This window comes from Lynx canadensis, chromosome C1 (genome assembly GCF_007474595.2).
Source record: "Lynx canadensis isolate LIC74 chromosome C1, mLynCan4.pri.v2, whole genome shotgun sequence".
In the NCBI taxonomy this organism is placed as follows: Eukaryota; Metazoa; Chordata; class Mammalia; order Carnivora; family Felidae; genus Lynx; species Lynx canadensis.
Window position 1 is genome coordinate 110,954,539 of NC_044310.1, and position 14,348 is coordinate 110,968,886.

A 14,348-nucleotide genomic window follows, 5' to 3' on the forward strand; every position below is an offset into this window, starting at 1 on the left:
GGGGGGGGGGTGTGTTTTTACAAAAGACATTGAATTTGTATTCAGATCCTGTTTTTGCCCCACTTTTCTCATTTCTGCTTCTTTCCCCCCTTTTCTCTTGATTTTCATTTTTTACTTAATGATTCATTGTTCAAAAGGCTATTTCCTTGAACTTAAAAAAAAAAATACTATTAAGTTTCAAACATGTAAACAAGGGGCACCTGGGTGGCTCAGTCAGTTAAGCCTCTGACTTCAGCTGAGGTCATGATCTCCCAGTTCATGGGTTCGAGCTCTGCGTTGGGCTCTGTGCTGACTGCTTAGAGCCTTCAGAGCCTGGAGTCTGCTATGGATTCTGTGTCTCCCTCTCTCTCTGCCCCTCCCCTGCTTGTGCTCTGTCTGTCTCTCTCTCCCTCTCTCTCTCTCTCTCTCTCTCTCCCCCAAAAATAAACATTAAAAACAAAAGTTAAAAATGTAATCAAATAATCATTGCTATTTTAGTTTCTTAGCCTACTCACAGGACAGACTTCTATTCCTCATGTTACAAATTTTAAATACTTTGAATTACAGCATATGAATAAAAGTTGTAAGGTAATCCTGTTTTGATTTTGTAGGTCGTAAAACTTTTCCAAGAGCTAGAAGGACCCAGGGGACCAGCTTCCGGTCTCCTGTGAGTTTCAGTCCTACTGATCACTCTTTAAGCACTAGTAGTGGAAGCAGTATCTTTACCCCAGAATATGATGATAGTCGAGTAAGAAGAAGGGGAAGTGACATAGACAATCCTACTTTGACTGTAATGGACATCAGCCCACCCAGCCGTTGTAAGTAAAAGAAATTGGCACAGTGAATGTTTAGCAGAACCTTTGCAGAACTTTACAGTATTAAAAGGAATAAATACCAAACGAGTCCACAGGGTGAGACCCAACTTCTCAAAAAAAGGTAAAAAGGGTATTTCTAAAAGTGGTTGGAATATAAGGTGTAAGTACAGTGTTAACTGCTAATTACTTTAGCTGATTCTTTCCTTCTCTTTAGTTAGTAAGATTGTTACCAGTCTGTCATTTATTCGTTCATTCCACATATCCTTGTTGAGTATCCAACTGAGATTCCAAATATGACCTCTAAAATGTAGTCTAACGGGGAGAATGTTGTGTGGAGAAATGATTATTGTATAGTATTTAATCTAGATCTTGAATGTGAGTAGGAATTCACTAGCTCGGAAGGTGATATGTGTAGGAGGTCATGGCATGCTCTGAGAATGGGGAATAGTTCATTTTTGGCTAAAGTGAAGGGTATCTTACTTGAAACAGTAGGAAAAGGACTAGAATGGTAACTAAGGCCAGATTGTGGAATATTTGGACTTTATCACATAAGCAGTGCATACCAAGATTTGTGCTCAAAGGTATTTATTGCAGCAGCATTTGAATATTTCACATTCATCCCTTTTGTTCTAGTGTTGTCATATTTTACTTTTACATCTGTGACCTTACACTACATTGTTGCTATTTGTCCTTTAGACAGCTATTGTTTTTGAATTGATAAAAGATAAGAGAAGAATATCTTTCATATATCCATCACTTTATTTCTGTAAATCCAGGATTTTGTAGACTATAGGTTATATAGATTCCGGATTCTGTTGGGTATCACATTCCTTCTGCCTGAAGAATTGCTTTAAACCATTCTTGTAATGTAAGTCTGCTGGCAATGAATTCTTTCAGAGTTTGTTTGAAAAAGGTCTTTTTTCTCCTTTACTTCTGATATATATATATATATATATATATTTTTTTTTTTTTTTTTTTTTTTTTTTTTTTTTTGATACAGAATGCTGGGCAGTTTTTTTCCTTTTAGCACTTTAAAGCTATTTTTTTTCCGTTGTCTTCTGACTTGTATACTTATTGAAGGAAGGTCTGCTGTCCTTCTTATCTTTAATCTTCTGTAGTATTCCCACCCTTGCTCCTGCTCCAGCTGCTTGCTGCTCTCAGGATTTTCTCTTGTTAGAATGAGAGTGATACTCTGTCCAGCTTTCTACATCGTAAGCAGGTGGAAGACTAATTACAAATATTGCTGCAATAAAGCTTAGGAATGGTGCATCTGACAGTCCACAGTACCTTAGATTGAGTGAAAGATACTATTATATTTTTAACTGAGGGAAAAATAATCTGTTTGGAAAACATAAGGCATGGGGATATATGAACCTTGTTTGGGTTTAGAATCTTAGAAAATTGAGGAGAAAAATTTTCAAAGATGATCATTATGAATTTGGATGATAATGATTTTCCCTTATATCCACACATACTCAATTAAGGATGTCACTAATGCAGTTTACTCATTTAGTCCTTAACCATTTGTGTGCCATCTGGGTATTCCATTTTAAGAAAATATTCTTTTTTAGCACCTCGTGCTCCAACCAACTGGAGATTGGGCAAACTTCTTGGCCAGGGAGCATTTGGCAGGGTCTACCTCTGTTATGATGTCGATACAGGAAGAGAATTGGCTGTTAAGCAAGTTCAGTTTGACCCTGATAGCCCTGAGACCAGCAAGGTAAGAATCACTGCAAGCTACTTTGTCACATTTATAAGAAGCATTTTTACTAAATAAATGTAACGCAATAGAATATTTTGTTTTCCCTTAATACAAATTATTTGTGAAACAAATCAATAATTTATCTACTTTGTACTGTGACTTTTTTTTCTCTTTAGTACTCAGTTATATTCCTGATCGGATTTAGTATTGCTTTAGTATACCTTCAAGGTCTATTACTGTTTAGAGACTTTAAAATGTTTATTCCTTGGGAAGTAAAAATTTCAGAATGAAATCACCTTGATGGTCCATGAAGTTCGAATGTTTTGCTTTCACTAGCAATGCTGTAAAGACTTAAAAGTGAGTTTTGTCTTTCAGGAAGTAAATGCACTTGAGTGTGAAATTCAGTTGTTGAAAAACTTGCTGCATGAGCGAATTGTTCAGTATTATGGCTGTTTGAGGGATCCCCAGGAAAAAACCCTTTCCATATTTATGGAATATATGCCAGGGGTAAGTTAGTACGTCTTATGAAAATAAACATATTCTCTTTCACGTCTTCAATGAGGAAAGAAAAACTAAAACTTTGATTATAATATGTTAAACTACTTTAGAAAATTTTGAAAGTTTTAAATTATTGCTGGGTAATGTAATTTTATTTTGTTTTCATTTATTAACTCATTTTTTTAGACAGTGCTGAGGTATACTAAAATAGGTTTACAGGTACCATAGCAGTCCACACTCAGATTTCCCTAAATGATCTTAAAATAACCATAATAGCTGGTTTATACAAACCAGGATCCAGCCCAGGACTGCACATTACATTGAACTGTTATGCCCCTTACTTCTTTTTTAATCTAGAACATTTTTACATGACATAGGTTTGACAAAGAGACTAGGTGCTCTGTTGACAGTCTCACCTCCTAGATTTCTCTAATTGTATCCGCATAGTGGTGTTTAATTTGTTCCTTTATCTTCTTATATCCTGTAAGTTAGATTTAGTATCTAAATTAGGTTTAAGATGTGGCATTTTTTATTAGAATGCATCATAGATGATACTGTGCATTTCATGTTGCATCCCATTAGGAGACCTACAATTTCTGGTTGTTCCTCTATTAATGATGCTAAGATTGAGTGTTAGATTAGGATGATTGACATCCAGATTTCTCTGGTGTAAGATTTTGTTTATTCCTGAAGACCAGAAAGTAACTTGAGCTATTAGCAATGGCGCATAAGAATATCCAGTTCCTGGGGTGCCTGGGTGGTTCAGTCAGTTGACTGTCCAACTCTTGGTTTCAGCTCAGGTCATGATCTCACAATTGGTGAGCACAAGTCTCATGTGGGGCTCCTCAGTGCCTGTGCAGAGCCTGCTTGGGGATTCTCTCTCTCTCTCCCTTTCTCTGTCCCTCCCCCACTCGTGCTCATGTGCTCTCTCAAAATAAATAAACTAAAAAATAAAAATAACATCCAGTTCCTTTTCAGTCATCTACCTAATGTTTTTAACATGGATTGGTAATCATTGCCTGAGTCAGTAGTTTCAATAGAAATTGCAAAATGTGACTTACAAACTGTTATTCCTTGTATGTAATTTTTAATATTTGTAGGGTTGTAGGGCACATTTTAATATTAATGTTTTTCAAGATGGTGGTACATTTACTCTTTTAAAAATACATGCATTCAGGGCGCCTGGGTAGCTCAGTTAGTTGAGCGTCTGACTTTGGCTCAGGTAATGATCTCAGAATTCATGGGTTTGAGCCCCGTGTTGGGCTCTGGGCTGACAGCTCAGAGCCTGGAACCTGCTTTGGATTCTGTATCTCCCTCTCTCTTTGCCCCTCCCCTGCTTGTGTTCTGTCTCTGTCTCTCTCAAAAATGAATAAACATTTAAAAAGTTTTTTTAAACACATGCTTTCGTGTACTTTAACAGGTAATATATATTAGGAAAAACATTTGATTTATGGGTCTCTAAGTGGATTGTTTATTAGAAGTGTATATGTTTAATGTACAAATTTACAGTTTGAGCTTATGGATCAGTAAAACTGTTGACTAGTATCTAATAGTAATGGTTTTAATCATCCTGTTTCACAAGAGCAGCAGTAAACTTTACTTTCTTATCATCATGAATAACTGTTTATAGAGACACTGTTGTTACTCATCATTGCTACTTTGTATTTTCAAAGATTCTGTTGATAGTATAAATTAGTTGGGTTTTTTTTTTAATTCCTTTGGAAAACAAATTGGTGGGATGTATTTAAATGCCATAGAAATCTTCAAGACTTTGAAGACTTTTGGACTGGTAATTTCACAGAAATTCATTCTACAGAAGTAATCCAAAAGAAGGAAAAAGTTGTGTATATTTATTTTAGTATTGTCTGTGATGGAAAATGAGTGCCCACGGTAGAATTAAATTACGATGGTGCTGTCAAGAGAATATGTTAAAATTGTGAAGGCTATGTTGCAAAGTTGGAGGAAGTACTTACAGTAAGAGAAAAAGAATATAAAATACTTTCTAATAATGATGATGGTGTTTTAAGAGTACCTGTATTTGGACAAGGATAGGAGAAACTTAAAAAATGAAAATGTGTCATGTTGGAATTGTGATAGATTTTTCTCTTTTATTCACATTTCGATTGCTGTTTGTATAATAAGTATTTAAATTGGAAATAGAAAATTCTGAATAAGCATGAATAGAGGTCCTGATTGTTGAAGATAAGATTAAATGGTTGGGGCTCTTGGGTGGCTCAGCTGGCTGAGCGTCCGACTCTTGATTTCGGCTTAGGTCATGATCTTATGGTTCCTGAGCTTGAGCTCCAAGTCCGGCTCTGCACGACAGTGCAGATTCTCTGCCCCTCCCCCATACATGTGTTTGTGAGCACTCTCTCAGAATAGATAAACTTTAAATTAACCATTTAATTGGCTGGGACTGATTTACATCGCAAGTGGAGACAGGTGATCCTTATATGTTTAGCAATCTTAAGACTAAACCAGGACCATTCAGGAAGAGGTGTTAGATTCTGCTTCTCATTAACTTCACTTGGTTTTGTAAGGGCAGCTATCTCTTCAAAGTATAGGTTGTCAGTGAAATCATGTTACCAAATTAATCATAGTTCATCAGCAGTCTTAAATGAATTACACATATGCCAAGCCCATGGCATATAATGGTCTGGACATATATGATTTTATTAGACTTAACTGAATCTCCAAGTTTGTGAAAGATGCTATATAATTCTCTCATTAAATTTGCCATGATGATCTCTTTGTGTCCTCGATTCACACTTTGCCAAGATTGTCATCCCATTTTTCAGTTTTCCCAAATGTAGCCTTCTGTTTCTTAGTTGATCTAGAACTGCTTTTGGAATAGAACCATAACTTTATTCTCAGTATCTGGACTAGCAGCTAGCAGTTGATTTCTCTGTTACACACACGTGCATGCACACACACACACACACACACACACACACACAGTTTTTATCTCACAGTACTTTGCAACTCATTCCACTTGTTCACATCGAAGAAGATAACTGTGTTTTTGGTACACAGGAGTAAATAGACTACACTGATGGAGCTGTTAGCAGCTATAGGCTACTGGCCCAGCTGCCCAAGGCCCAGAAGAGCCTTAAGTCCATCACTTGTTTGCAGCCTGCAAGTAATTTGGGGCTTCTTATTTGGACAGCTCAGTTCTAGCTATGTTATTTTGGGTATTACTACAAGTAGAGACACAATAAGTAGACTGAACAAAAAGCCACGTTGACTTGTAGGTGTAGGTACTTGGCTGCCTAAGGCTTTCCACAAATGTGTTTGCAAATTTGGGTCAGCAGAATTGCATCTTGTGGTCCCCCCAGATGTTGTTGATGAATAGTGGAAACAAGCAAATGGTTAAACCTGTAAAGTCTAAGAATCTATTTTCCTATGGCAAAGTATACCATTGGCCAAAACTCAAGGAAAGGCAGAAACATTTGGATATAGAATAGATTTTATCCTTCAAGAAACATTTTATTCTTATCTTTTAAAGTGGTGATTAGTCATCAAATTTGCACATTGGAATCAATCAGTAGGGAAGCTTTTTCAGAATTGAAGTGCCAGTGTCTCACCTCAGTGATTCAGCATTCTCAGAAATGGCACCTCATCTTGCTTTAAAAAGCATATAAGAAAATTTGAAATTCTTCTTTAGTATATTTTCACATATTTTGAACTAGAATGTTGAGTATGTATACAAAGGAAAAACTTACCCATTCTTTCTCCTGAGAAGTAAATTAGCAGATATCAAACAAATAAGATTCAAGTAGAGCATATAGAAAAGAGCAAGTGAGAAAAACAAAAGTATATTCAGGGCAAAGAGTGCAAGATTTTATTATTTATTTATTTATTTATTTATTTATTTATTTATTTATTTATTTATTTATTGTTTTTAATTTAGAGCATGATTGGGGGAGGAACAGAGAGAGAGGGAGAGAGAGAATCCCAAGAGGTTCTGCACAGTGAGTGTAGAGCCCAATGCAGGGCTCAATCCAGCAGACTGTGAGATCATGACCTGAGCTGAAATCAAGAGTCAGAAGCTTAACCAACTGAGTTAGCCAGGCACCCTGCCCTCCCAAAAAAGGAAGATTCTAAAAAACACAATTGCAAGAACAGGAGATCGTTAGAACCAACATAGTCATGGAAACAAGGGCATCAGTCAAAAAATACTTTTAAAAGGCTTCTTTCAGCTGTGACCATACTCTTCCAGGGTTTGAGTCAGGAAATGTAGTAGAATTTATGTTAATTAGATGGCATATAATGTCCTTAATGTACTCTCCAACTAAAGCCTCCTAGTCATGAACTAAAGATCCTTTTAAAAATATTTAATAGTGGTTTTCATTTCAAACCATACCATAGTTTTTTTTTGTTTTTTTGTTTTTTTCCCTTTTAGGGTTCAATTAAGGACCAACTAAAAGCATATGGAGCTCTTACTGAGAATGTGACTAGGAAATACACCCGTCAGATTCTGGAGGGCGTACACTATTTGCACAGTAATATGATTGTTCATAGAGATATCAAAGGTAAGTGATGAAGTATTTTTTAAGCATACAGTTATTTTTTTTGTGAATCTAAATGAAACAGGTGATATGATTTAAGAAATTTAACATTTAAATTAATACATCTACCTTTAAAATATCTTAGGAAAGCAATTCTGCTTTTTTGCTGACTCTGTCGATATTCTGACCGATGTTCAGGTCTTCACAAGTGGGTAGCTCATCTGTCATGGTTCCAGAATCAATAAAGTTCAAATGATCATAAAAATGAGACCTTTCATACAGGGGAACATACATATATAGAACATAGGCATTAGAGTATAGCAGTTGAGAGTAGGGGCTCTGACACCAGATGACCTGGTGCAAATTTGGGCATCATTGTGACCTTGGTCAAGACATATAATCTCTCTGTGCCTTAGTTCCTCATTTTTAAGGAGGATAATAATAGTGTCCAACTCATAGGAATTTTGTAAGAATTATAAATGAGTTACTTTATATAATATGCTTAAGACATATATTTAGGAAACACTCAAATTAGCTGTGATGGTGATATGCTTTATGTTGAGATCATATTTAAAGCCATGGGGGTAGGTGTCACTATCTAGGGAGAGCGTAAGAAGAGGGAAGAAGAGAGCCCAAGATGAGCTTTGATAATCTGTAACTCAAACTCTCTTTTTAAAACTTAGAAACCCAACTGTTTTCAGGGAGCAGGTACGTAAAGGAAGTGCATGATGTGAGACAAAAGCAGTTGGCAGAGATGTTTCAAATTATGAGAGTGCCTACAACTTTGTACTGCATAGCGTATCCAGAGGTCTGATTCTGTAAACACTGGGTTGTGGCCCACATTTAAAGATCACTTTATTTAATCGGTCAGTAAGAAACACACACACATGTGCAGTTGATCCTTGAACAACACAGGTTTGAACTGTGTGGGTCCACCTATTCGTGAATTTCTTTTTATAAACTGTGGTACTGTGAATGTATTTTACTTATGATTTTCTTAACATTTTCTTTTCTGTAGTTTACTTTATTGTAAGAATACAGTATATAATACATTTAATATGCAGAATATGTGTTAACTCTTCATGTTATCAGTAAGGTTTCCAGTCAACAGTAGGCTGTTAGTAGTTAAATTTTGGAGGAATCAAAAGTTTTACGTGGATGTTCAACTGTGCCGGGGCAAGGGGTGCCCCTAACCCTTGTGTAGTTCAAAGGTCAACTGTGAATAATAAAAACACATTTTTATTGGTTTTTCTGGGGACTTTTTTGAGCTATTGGGTATTTAGTTTCTTTCTGGTATATGTTACATCATAAATATGGCCATATTCAGGCCAAACGGAACACTCCTAACACGTTTCTGGTGACAGAGTAGAATCTGCTTCAGAATGCCCGAGCCAGATCGCTGGTATGGAGTGGAGCTTGCTAGTGTGTCTGGGAGGACGAGTACCTGCCTACTGATCTAAAAAGAAATAGTCTTTCACCTCAGTTGTCAAGTACAAAACCTGATAGCTTCAAGAACCACGTAGGGAGATTCTTTGATTGCAAATTATTCTATTAGGAATCACTTCTATTCAAGCCAGTTTCTCTTTAGTTTTCACAATGAGGAAAGGTAGAGGACCTGAGGGCAACTACCCCTCAGTGGGTCCTCTTCTAACCTTGCCATTCCGGTAAATGAGGAGGCTGGAAGCAAGCAGATTTAAAAGCATTACAGGGCAAATAGGTTGATAAGAGAAAAGCAAGATATAAAACTGGATATGCAATGTGATCTCAAGTTTGCAAGATTAAAGTACAACCCAGGAGAACAATTTCCATATAATTAACAGTGATTATTTCAAAATGGCAGGATGAGTGATAGTTGTTTTCTTTTCATACGTTTTACTTTCTGTATTTCCCAAGTTTTTATAATGTGCAGTTTTTATTTTTACTTTTATTTTTTTAATTGTGCAATTTTTAAATGATGAGGGAAAAGGAAAGATAGTTGGTTGCTCTTAAAGTTTAAATCCATGAGTTCATAATGAAACTTAGGATAAAAACGAATTGATCATTGTTGCTAGGAACCAGCTCATTATTTTATAATCGGGTTCCTTTATTCTGCTTTTCTGTTACAAACTATACTACAGAGGACCAAATAGTGGATGAAAGGAAACATCTTTATAGAAGTGTGTTGGCTAACAAATGAGAAAAGAATAATAGAATAGTATCATTTTGCAACCACTAAGGAATTAATAGATGTAAGCACTAAATATGAACAGTTGCTGACATCACTAAAACAAAGCCAGTCCAGCATTATGTACTTCCTATTTGTAGAATAATATACATCATCATCCATGTAGGTGGTTCTGCAAAAAAAAAAAGCAAAACTGAACCTGAATCTGATCAAGCCTCTAGATTCAGCTACGAATTATAGAACACATATAGCACAGATGCATATGTAGAATGACTCCTTGGGATGGAGACAGCAAGATCTGGACCATAAGGAAGCTATAGGCAAACAGTTCAGATTGTTCATAAATTACAAAGGAAAAAAAGGGATTGGAGGGAACTTTAGATTAGGAAAGACTTAAAAGATAGATCAGTGAGTCTCAATGTATGGACCTTATTTGGATTCTGATTTTTTTTAATGTTAAAAATAGCATATATTTAATAATATTAAAGAGTTACTGTCCATCCTCTTAGGTGTGATGAGAGTTTATATTTTAAAGATAGGTACTAAACTATTTGTTGATCCTGGTGTGTTGAATTTGCTTCAGATAATATGAGGGGGAGTAGCTAGCAGTATACATACTGGTGGGGAAAGATTGTGGGTACTATATTCTTGTGTATGCTTTTGTGTGTTTGAAAAGTCTCCTTAAAAGCCTACTTCTAATGTACTTAAAATTAGCTTTAAAAAGTTGCAAAGTTATTTTGGTAGCTTGGCTACACAGTTTCTCCTCAGCGTTCATAAGAATGGACATTGGTTCGTCATTGGTGGTTACTCCATGGCTTTCCCAGTCTGTGTCCATGGCTCCCCCAGTCTGTGACCTGCCTGGGGTTGTTCTTCCCATCTCATTGACAGTAAAAGCTGGCTGGTTTGTTGTCCTTCCTCTGGCTAAGCATTTTATAGGGAGTGGCTTTTTTGACAGAATATCTCTGCAAGTTTTGAGCGGTGGGAGATGTTAAATAGGCAGTGTGCTGTTTTTGAGGATCACTGGTGTCCTTATAGCACGCTTAATTTCATGGCATATAGAGAATGGATCCTGGACCCTCCCCTGGAGAGAGGCTCTGGGGAGTCATTGCTGACTAGCTGGGGAGTTTGCTGGGAGAACAGAAAGACAAGTACAGAAGTCCATGGTGGGGAATGCACAGTTTACATTCTCTCTCTTCTATAATGCATATTTTCTCTACTGTTCACTCTCCTTCTTAGAGGCCATTAAAAAAAAAGGATAAAAGGACAAATAAGGAGGTTTTTTTTTTTTTAATATAAAATATAGTTAAGGTAATGGAAGACTTAAAAAATGAAAATTGAAGTAAAGCTTAAAGATTAGAACAGATATGTTAATATAATAAATTGCTTATTTAAGAACATGTTATGGGGGTGCCTGGGTGGCTCAGTCGGTTAAGTGTCTGACTTCAGCTCAGGTCATGATCTCACGGTTTGTTAGTTTGAGTCCTGCATCAGACCCTGTGCTGACAGCTCAGATCCTAGAGCCTTCTTCAGATTCTGTGTCTCCCTCTCTCTCTGCCCCTTCTCTGCTCATGCTTTGTCTCTCTTTCACGAACATTAAAAAAAAAAAAATTAACAACAAAAAAAAGAACATGTGTATTGAAGAAGCTAAAAATGAGAATAGAAATAATTTATATAAGACAGAAACCAGATCTACAATCCCCAAAGAAAGATTGAATTTTAAAATGATAAAGGGAAGAATAAAGAATAAGAATAAATTAACATAGCACCTAGATCTTGATTTCTGATACCATTCTCCACTAAAAGGAACCAGGGCTCCTTGGAGGAATGACTGATTCTAGGACTGGTGCAGGAAATACACAAGTTGAGCCGGGAGCACCTTTTAGTGCCAGAAAGTAAGAAAATGCTTTTAAATACCCACAAAACCCAAAACAAACAAGAACACAGTGATTCAGGGTATGGCCAAGGGATACAGGAGCCAATACAAAGAGCTCCCAATGGTCAAAGCTGGAACAACCTGAGCAAAAACATGATGCCATATTTGAGTATAACTCAGAGTATAAAATAAATATGTGTATTTATACACAAAAGAAAATATGTGTATTTATATAAATGAAGGGTTGAATGAATAAATGGGAGAGAGGAGACAAATGTCCCTTGCAGAATAATTACAAATAATTTATGTAGCTGGTCAGCCTTGAGCACCTTAACTGGGGATTGTGCATAGTGAGCTTCTTCCAAAGAGTGCGGTATGGAAACGGGGGAAGAGTAACTTTCAGTGTGGAACTCAGCAAACACTATCTCACGCCCCACGAGCAAGAGCAATTTATAGTAAATACAATTAGAAGTTTATTGTAAAAGTGAAATTTTAAAACAGCTCAAAGCTAACTTATAGAAATTGAGAAATAAAATTAGTATAAAACAAAACCCAGTAAGTACTAAGAAAAACTGTAAAATGTGGGACAACTAACATTAAATTATACTAGTGGGGAAAGTGCTAGAAATTGTTGATTATGAAGGTCCCCCAGGAAGTCCCTGAGGAGGAGCTAGCTCCTCAGGGAAAGAAGCTGTAGCATGGGCTTCTCGCTTTGTTTCAGAGAAACTGGGGCCAAAAGCCTGCTGTTGCTTTCTGCATCCTTCTCTGAGCTTCACATTCTTAACTCTTTCCCCCTTTTTCTTTGTCATCCTCGCCTCCCACACACTCCAGTCCTTTTCAGTGGGCGAAGCTTTTTAGTTCCTGAAGTGTACAGAGCTGACTCTAAAAATTCAGTGTTTGTGCAGTAAGTCCTTAATGAGCCCTGGCTGTGTGACTGGCATCATGCCAGGTACTGCTCGGAAGACGAAAAGCAGCCTAATTTTGGAGACAGACTGAAGAGTCTACTAAGTAATTCTCTACCATTGTTTTTTTTTAAATTTTAGGGGTGCCGAAGTGGCTCAGTCGGTTAAGTGTCCGACTTCGGCTCGGGTTATGGTCTCACGGTTTGTGAGTTTGAGCCCCGTGTCCAGCTCTGGGCTGACAGCTCAGGGCCTGGAGCCCATTTCGGATTCTGTGTCTCCCTCTGTCTGCCCCTCTGCTGCTTGCACTCTGTCTCTCGCATTGTCTCAAAAATAAATAAACATTAAAAAAAAAAATGAAAAAAAATTTTTAAACAGCCAATAAAAATAATGAATTGAGGATGTTTTTGTATTTTTAGGTGCAAATATTCTGCGAGATTCAACAGGCAACGTCAAACTGGGAGATTTTGGGGCCAGCAAACGCCTTCAAACCATTTGTCTTTCGGGGACAGGGATGAAGTCTGTCACAGGCACACCATACTGGATGAGCCCTGAAGTAATTAGTGGAGAAGGCTATGGCAGAAAAGCAGACATCTGGTAGGTTTTGATGCTAGTTTTGCCTGAAAACACTTACCTTCTTACATAATTCCACCTAAAATGGAAATTACTGAGCCAGACTTAGATAATCTTTTGTACTTTTAAATCAGATGTCAGGAAGGGTGCCTGGGTGACTCAGTCGTTAAGCGCTGGACTTCGGCTCAGGTCATGATCGCACTGTTTGTGGGTTCAAGCCCCACATCGGGCTCTGTGCTCACAGCTCAGAGCCTGGAACCTGCTTTGGATTCTGTGTCTCCCCCTCTCTTGGCCCCTCCCATGCTCATGCTCATGCTCTGTCTCTCAATAATAAAGAAACGTTAAAATTTTTTTTTAAAAATCAGATATCAGGATTACAAGGATTACTATCATTTTCATTTTGCTTTTTTTTTTTTTAATGTTTATTTATTTTTGAAGGAGAGAGAGACAGAGTGTGAGCGGGGGAGGGGCAGAGAGAGAGAGAGAGGGAGACACAGAATCTGAAGCAGGCTCCAGGCTCTGGGCTGTCAGCACAGAGCCCAATGCGGGGCTCAAACTCACAAGCTATGAGATCATGACCTGAGCCGAAGCTGGACACCCAACTGACTGAGCCACCCAGGTGCCCCTTCATTTTGCTTCTTTGTGGCTTAATAATTAAACAAAAGGAGTTTTTGAACCTGTTTTCCTTTCTTTAGACAGGATTTCATCTAAAGCAGATTTCAGCATTAGAAAACTACCTTCATTTTATTTCCCTGAAGATCTTTGAAAGTTATTAACCTTTTTTGCTAGTATCTTGTAATTCAGTTAATCTTTAGTTTTTTAATAATTTTAAGTGAGAACATAAAATGGTTATTTTCTATTTCTCACTGAGAAAAGTGTTTAATAGATTAATCATTTTAGGCACCTAAAGGCAAATAGTTTCTTTTTTTTTTTTTCTTTTTATTTTTATTAAAAAGATTTTTTTTAATGTATGTTTATTTTTGAGAGACAGAGCACAAGTGAGGGAGGGGCAGAGAGAGAGGGAGGCATGGAATCCAAAACAGGCTCCAGGCTCTGAGCTGTCAGCACAGAGTCTGATGTGGTGCTCAAACTCATGAACTGTGAGATCATGACCTGAACTGAAGTCCAGCGCTTAACCAACTGAGCCACCCAGGTGCCCCAAGGCAAACAGAATTTCTAATGTTTGTGTCCTTTGTAAGACAAAAGTAATATTTAATAATCAGGTTAGAGAATTACATAATAGCAAGCAAAAATTATAAAATTAATAATGTTCTCTGCCTAACCATTTGAATTAGCCCTTATTGTGGTTTATTTTCATTGATTTTACCTTTAAATTT

General features: G+C 37.0%; 1 protein-coding gene across 1 annotated transcript in view; it reads left to right on the plus strand.

Moving 5' to 3' along the window:
• MAP3K2 (mitogen-activated protein kinase kinase kinase 2) overlaps positions 1-14,348 on the plus strand; it is a 101,595-nt gene that overhangs the window by 77,742 nt on the left and 9,505 nt on the right. Inside the window, exons 12-16 of the mRNA XM_030324278.2 lie at positions 591-797; positions 2,366-2,514; positions 2,872-3,003; positions 7,397-7,526; positions 12,858-13,035. Of these exons, the coding sequence (XP_030180138.1) occupies positions 591-797; positions 2,366-2,514; positions 2,872-3,003; positions 7,397-7,526; positions 12,858-13,035 (796 nt within the window). The remainder of the gene's footprint in view (positions 1-590; positions 798-2,365; positions 2,515-2,871; positions 3,004-7,396; positions 7,527-12,857; positions 13,036-14,348) is intronic.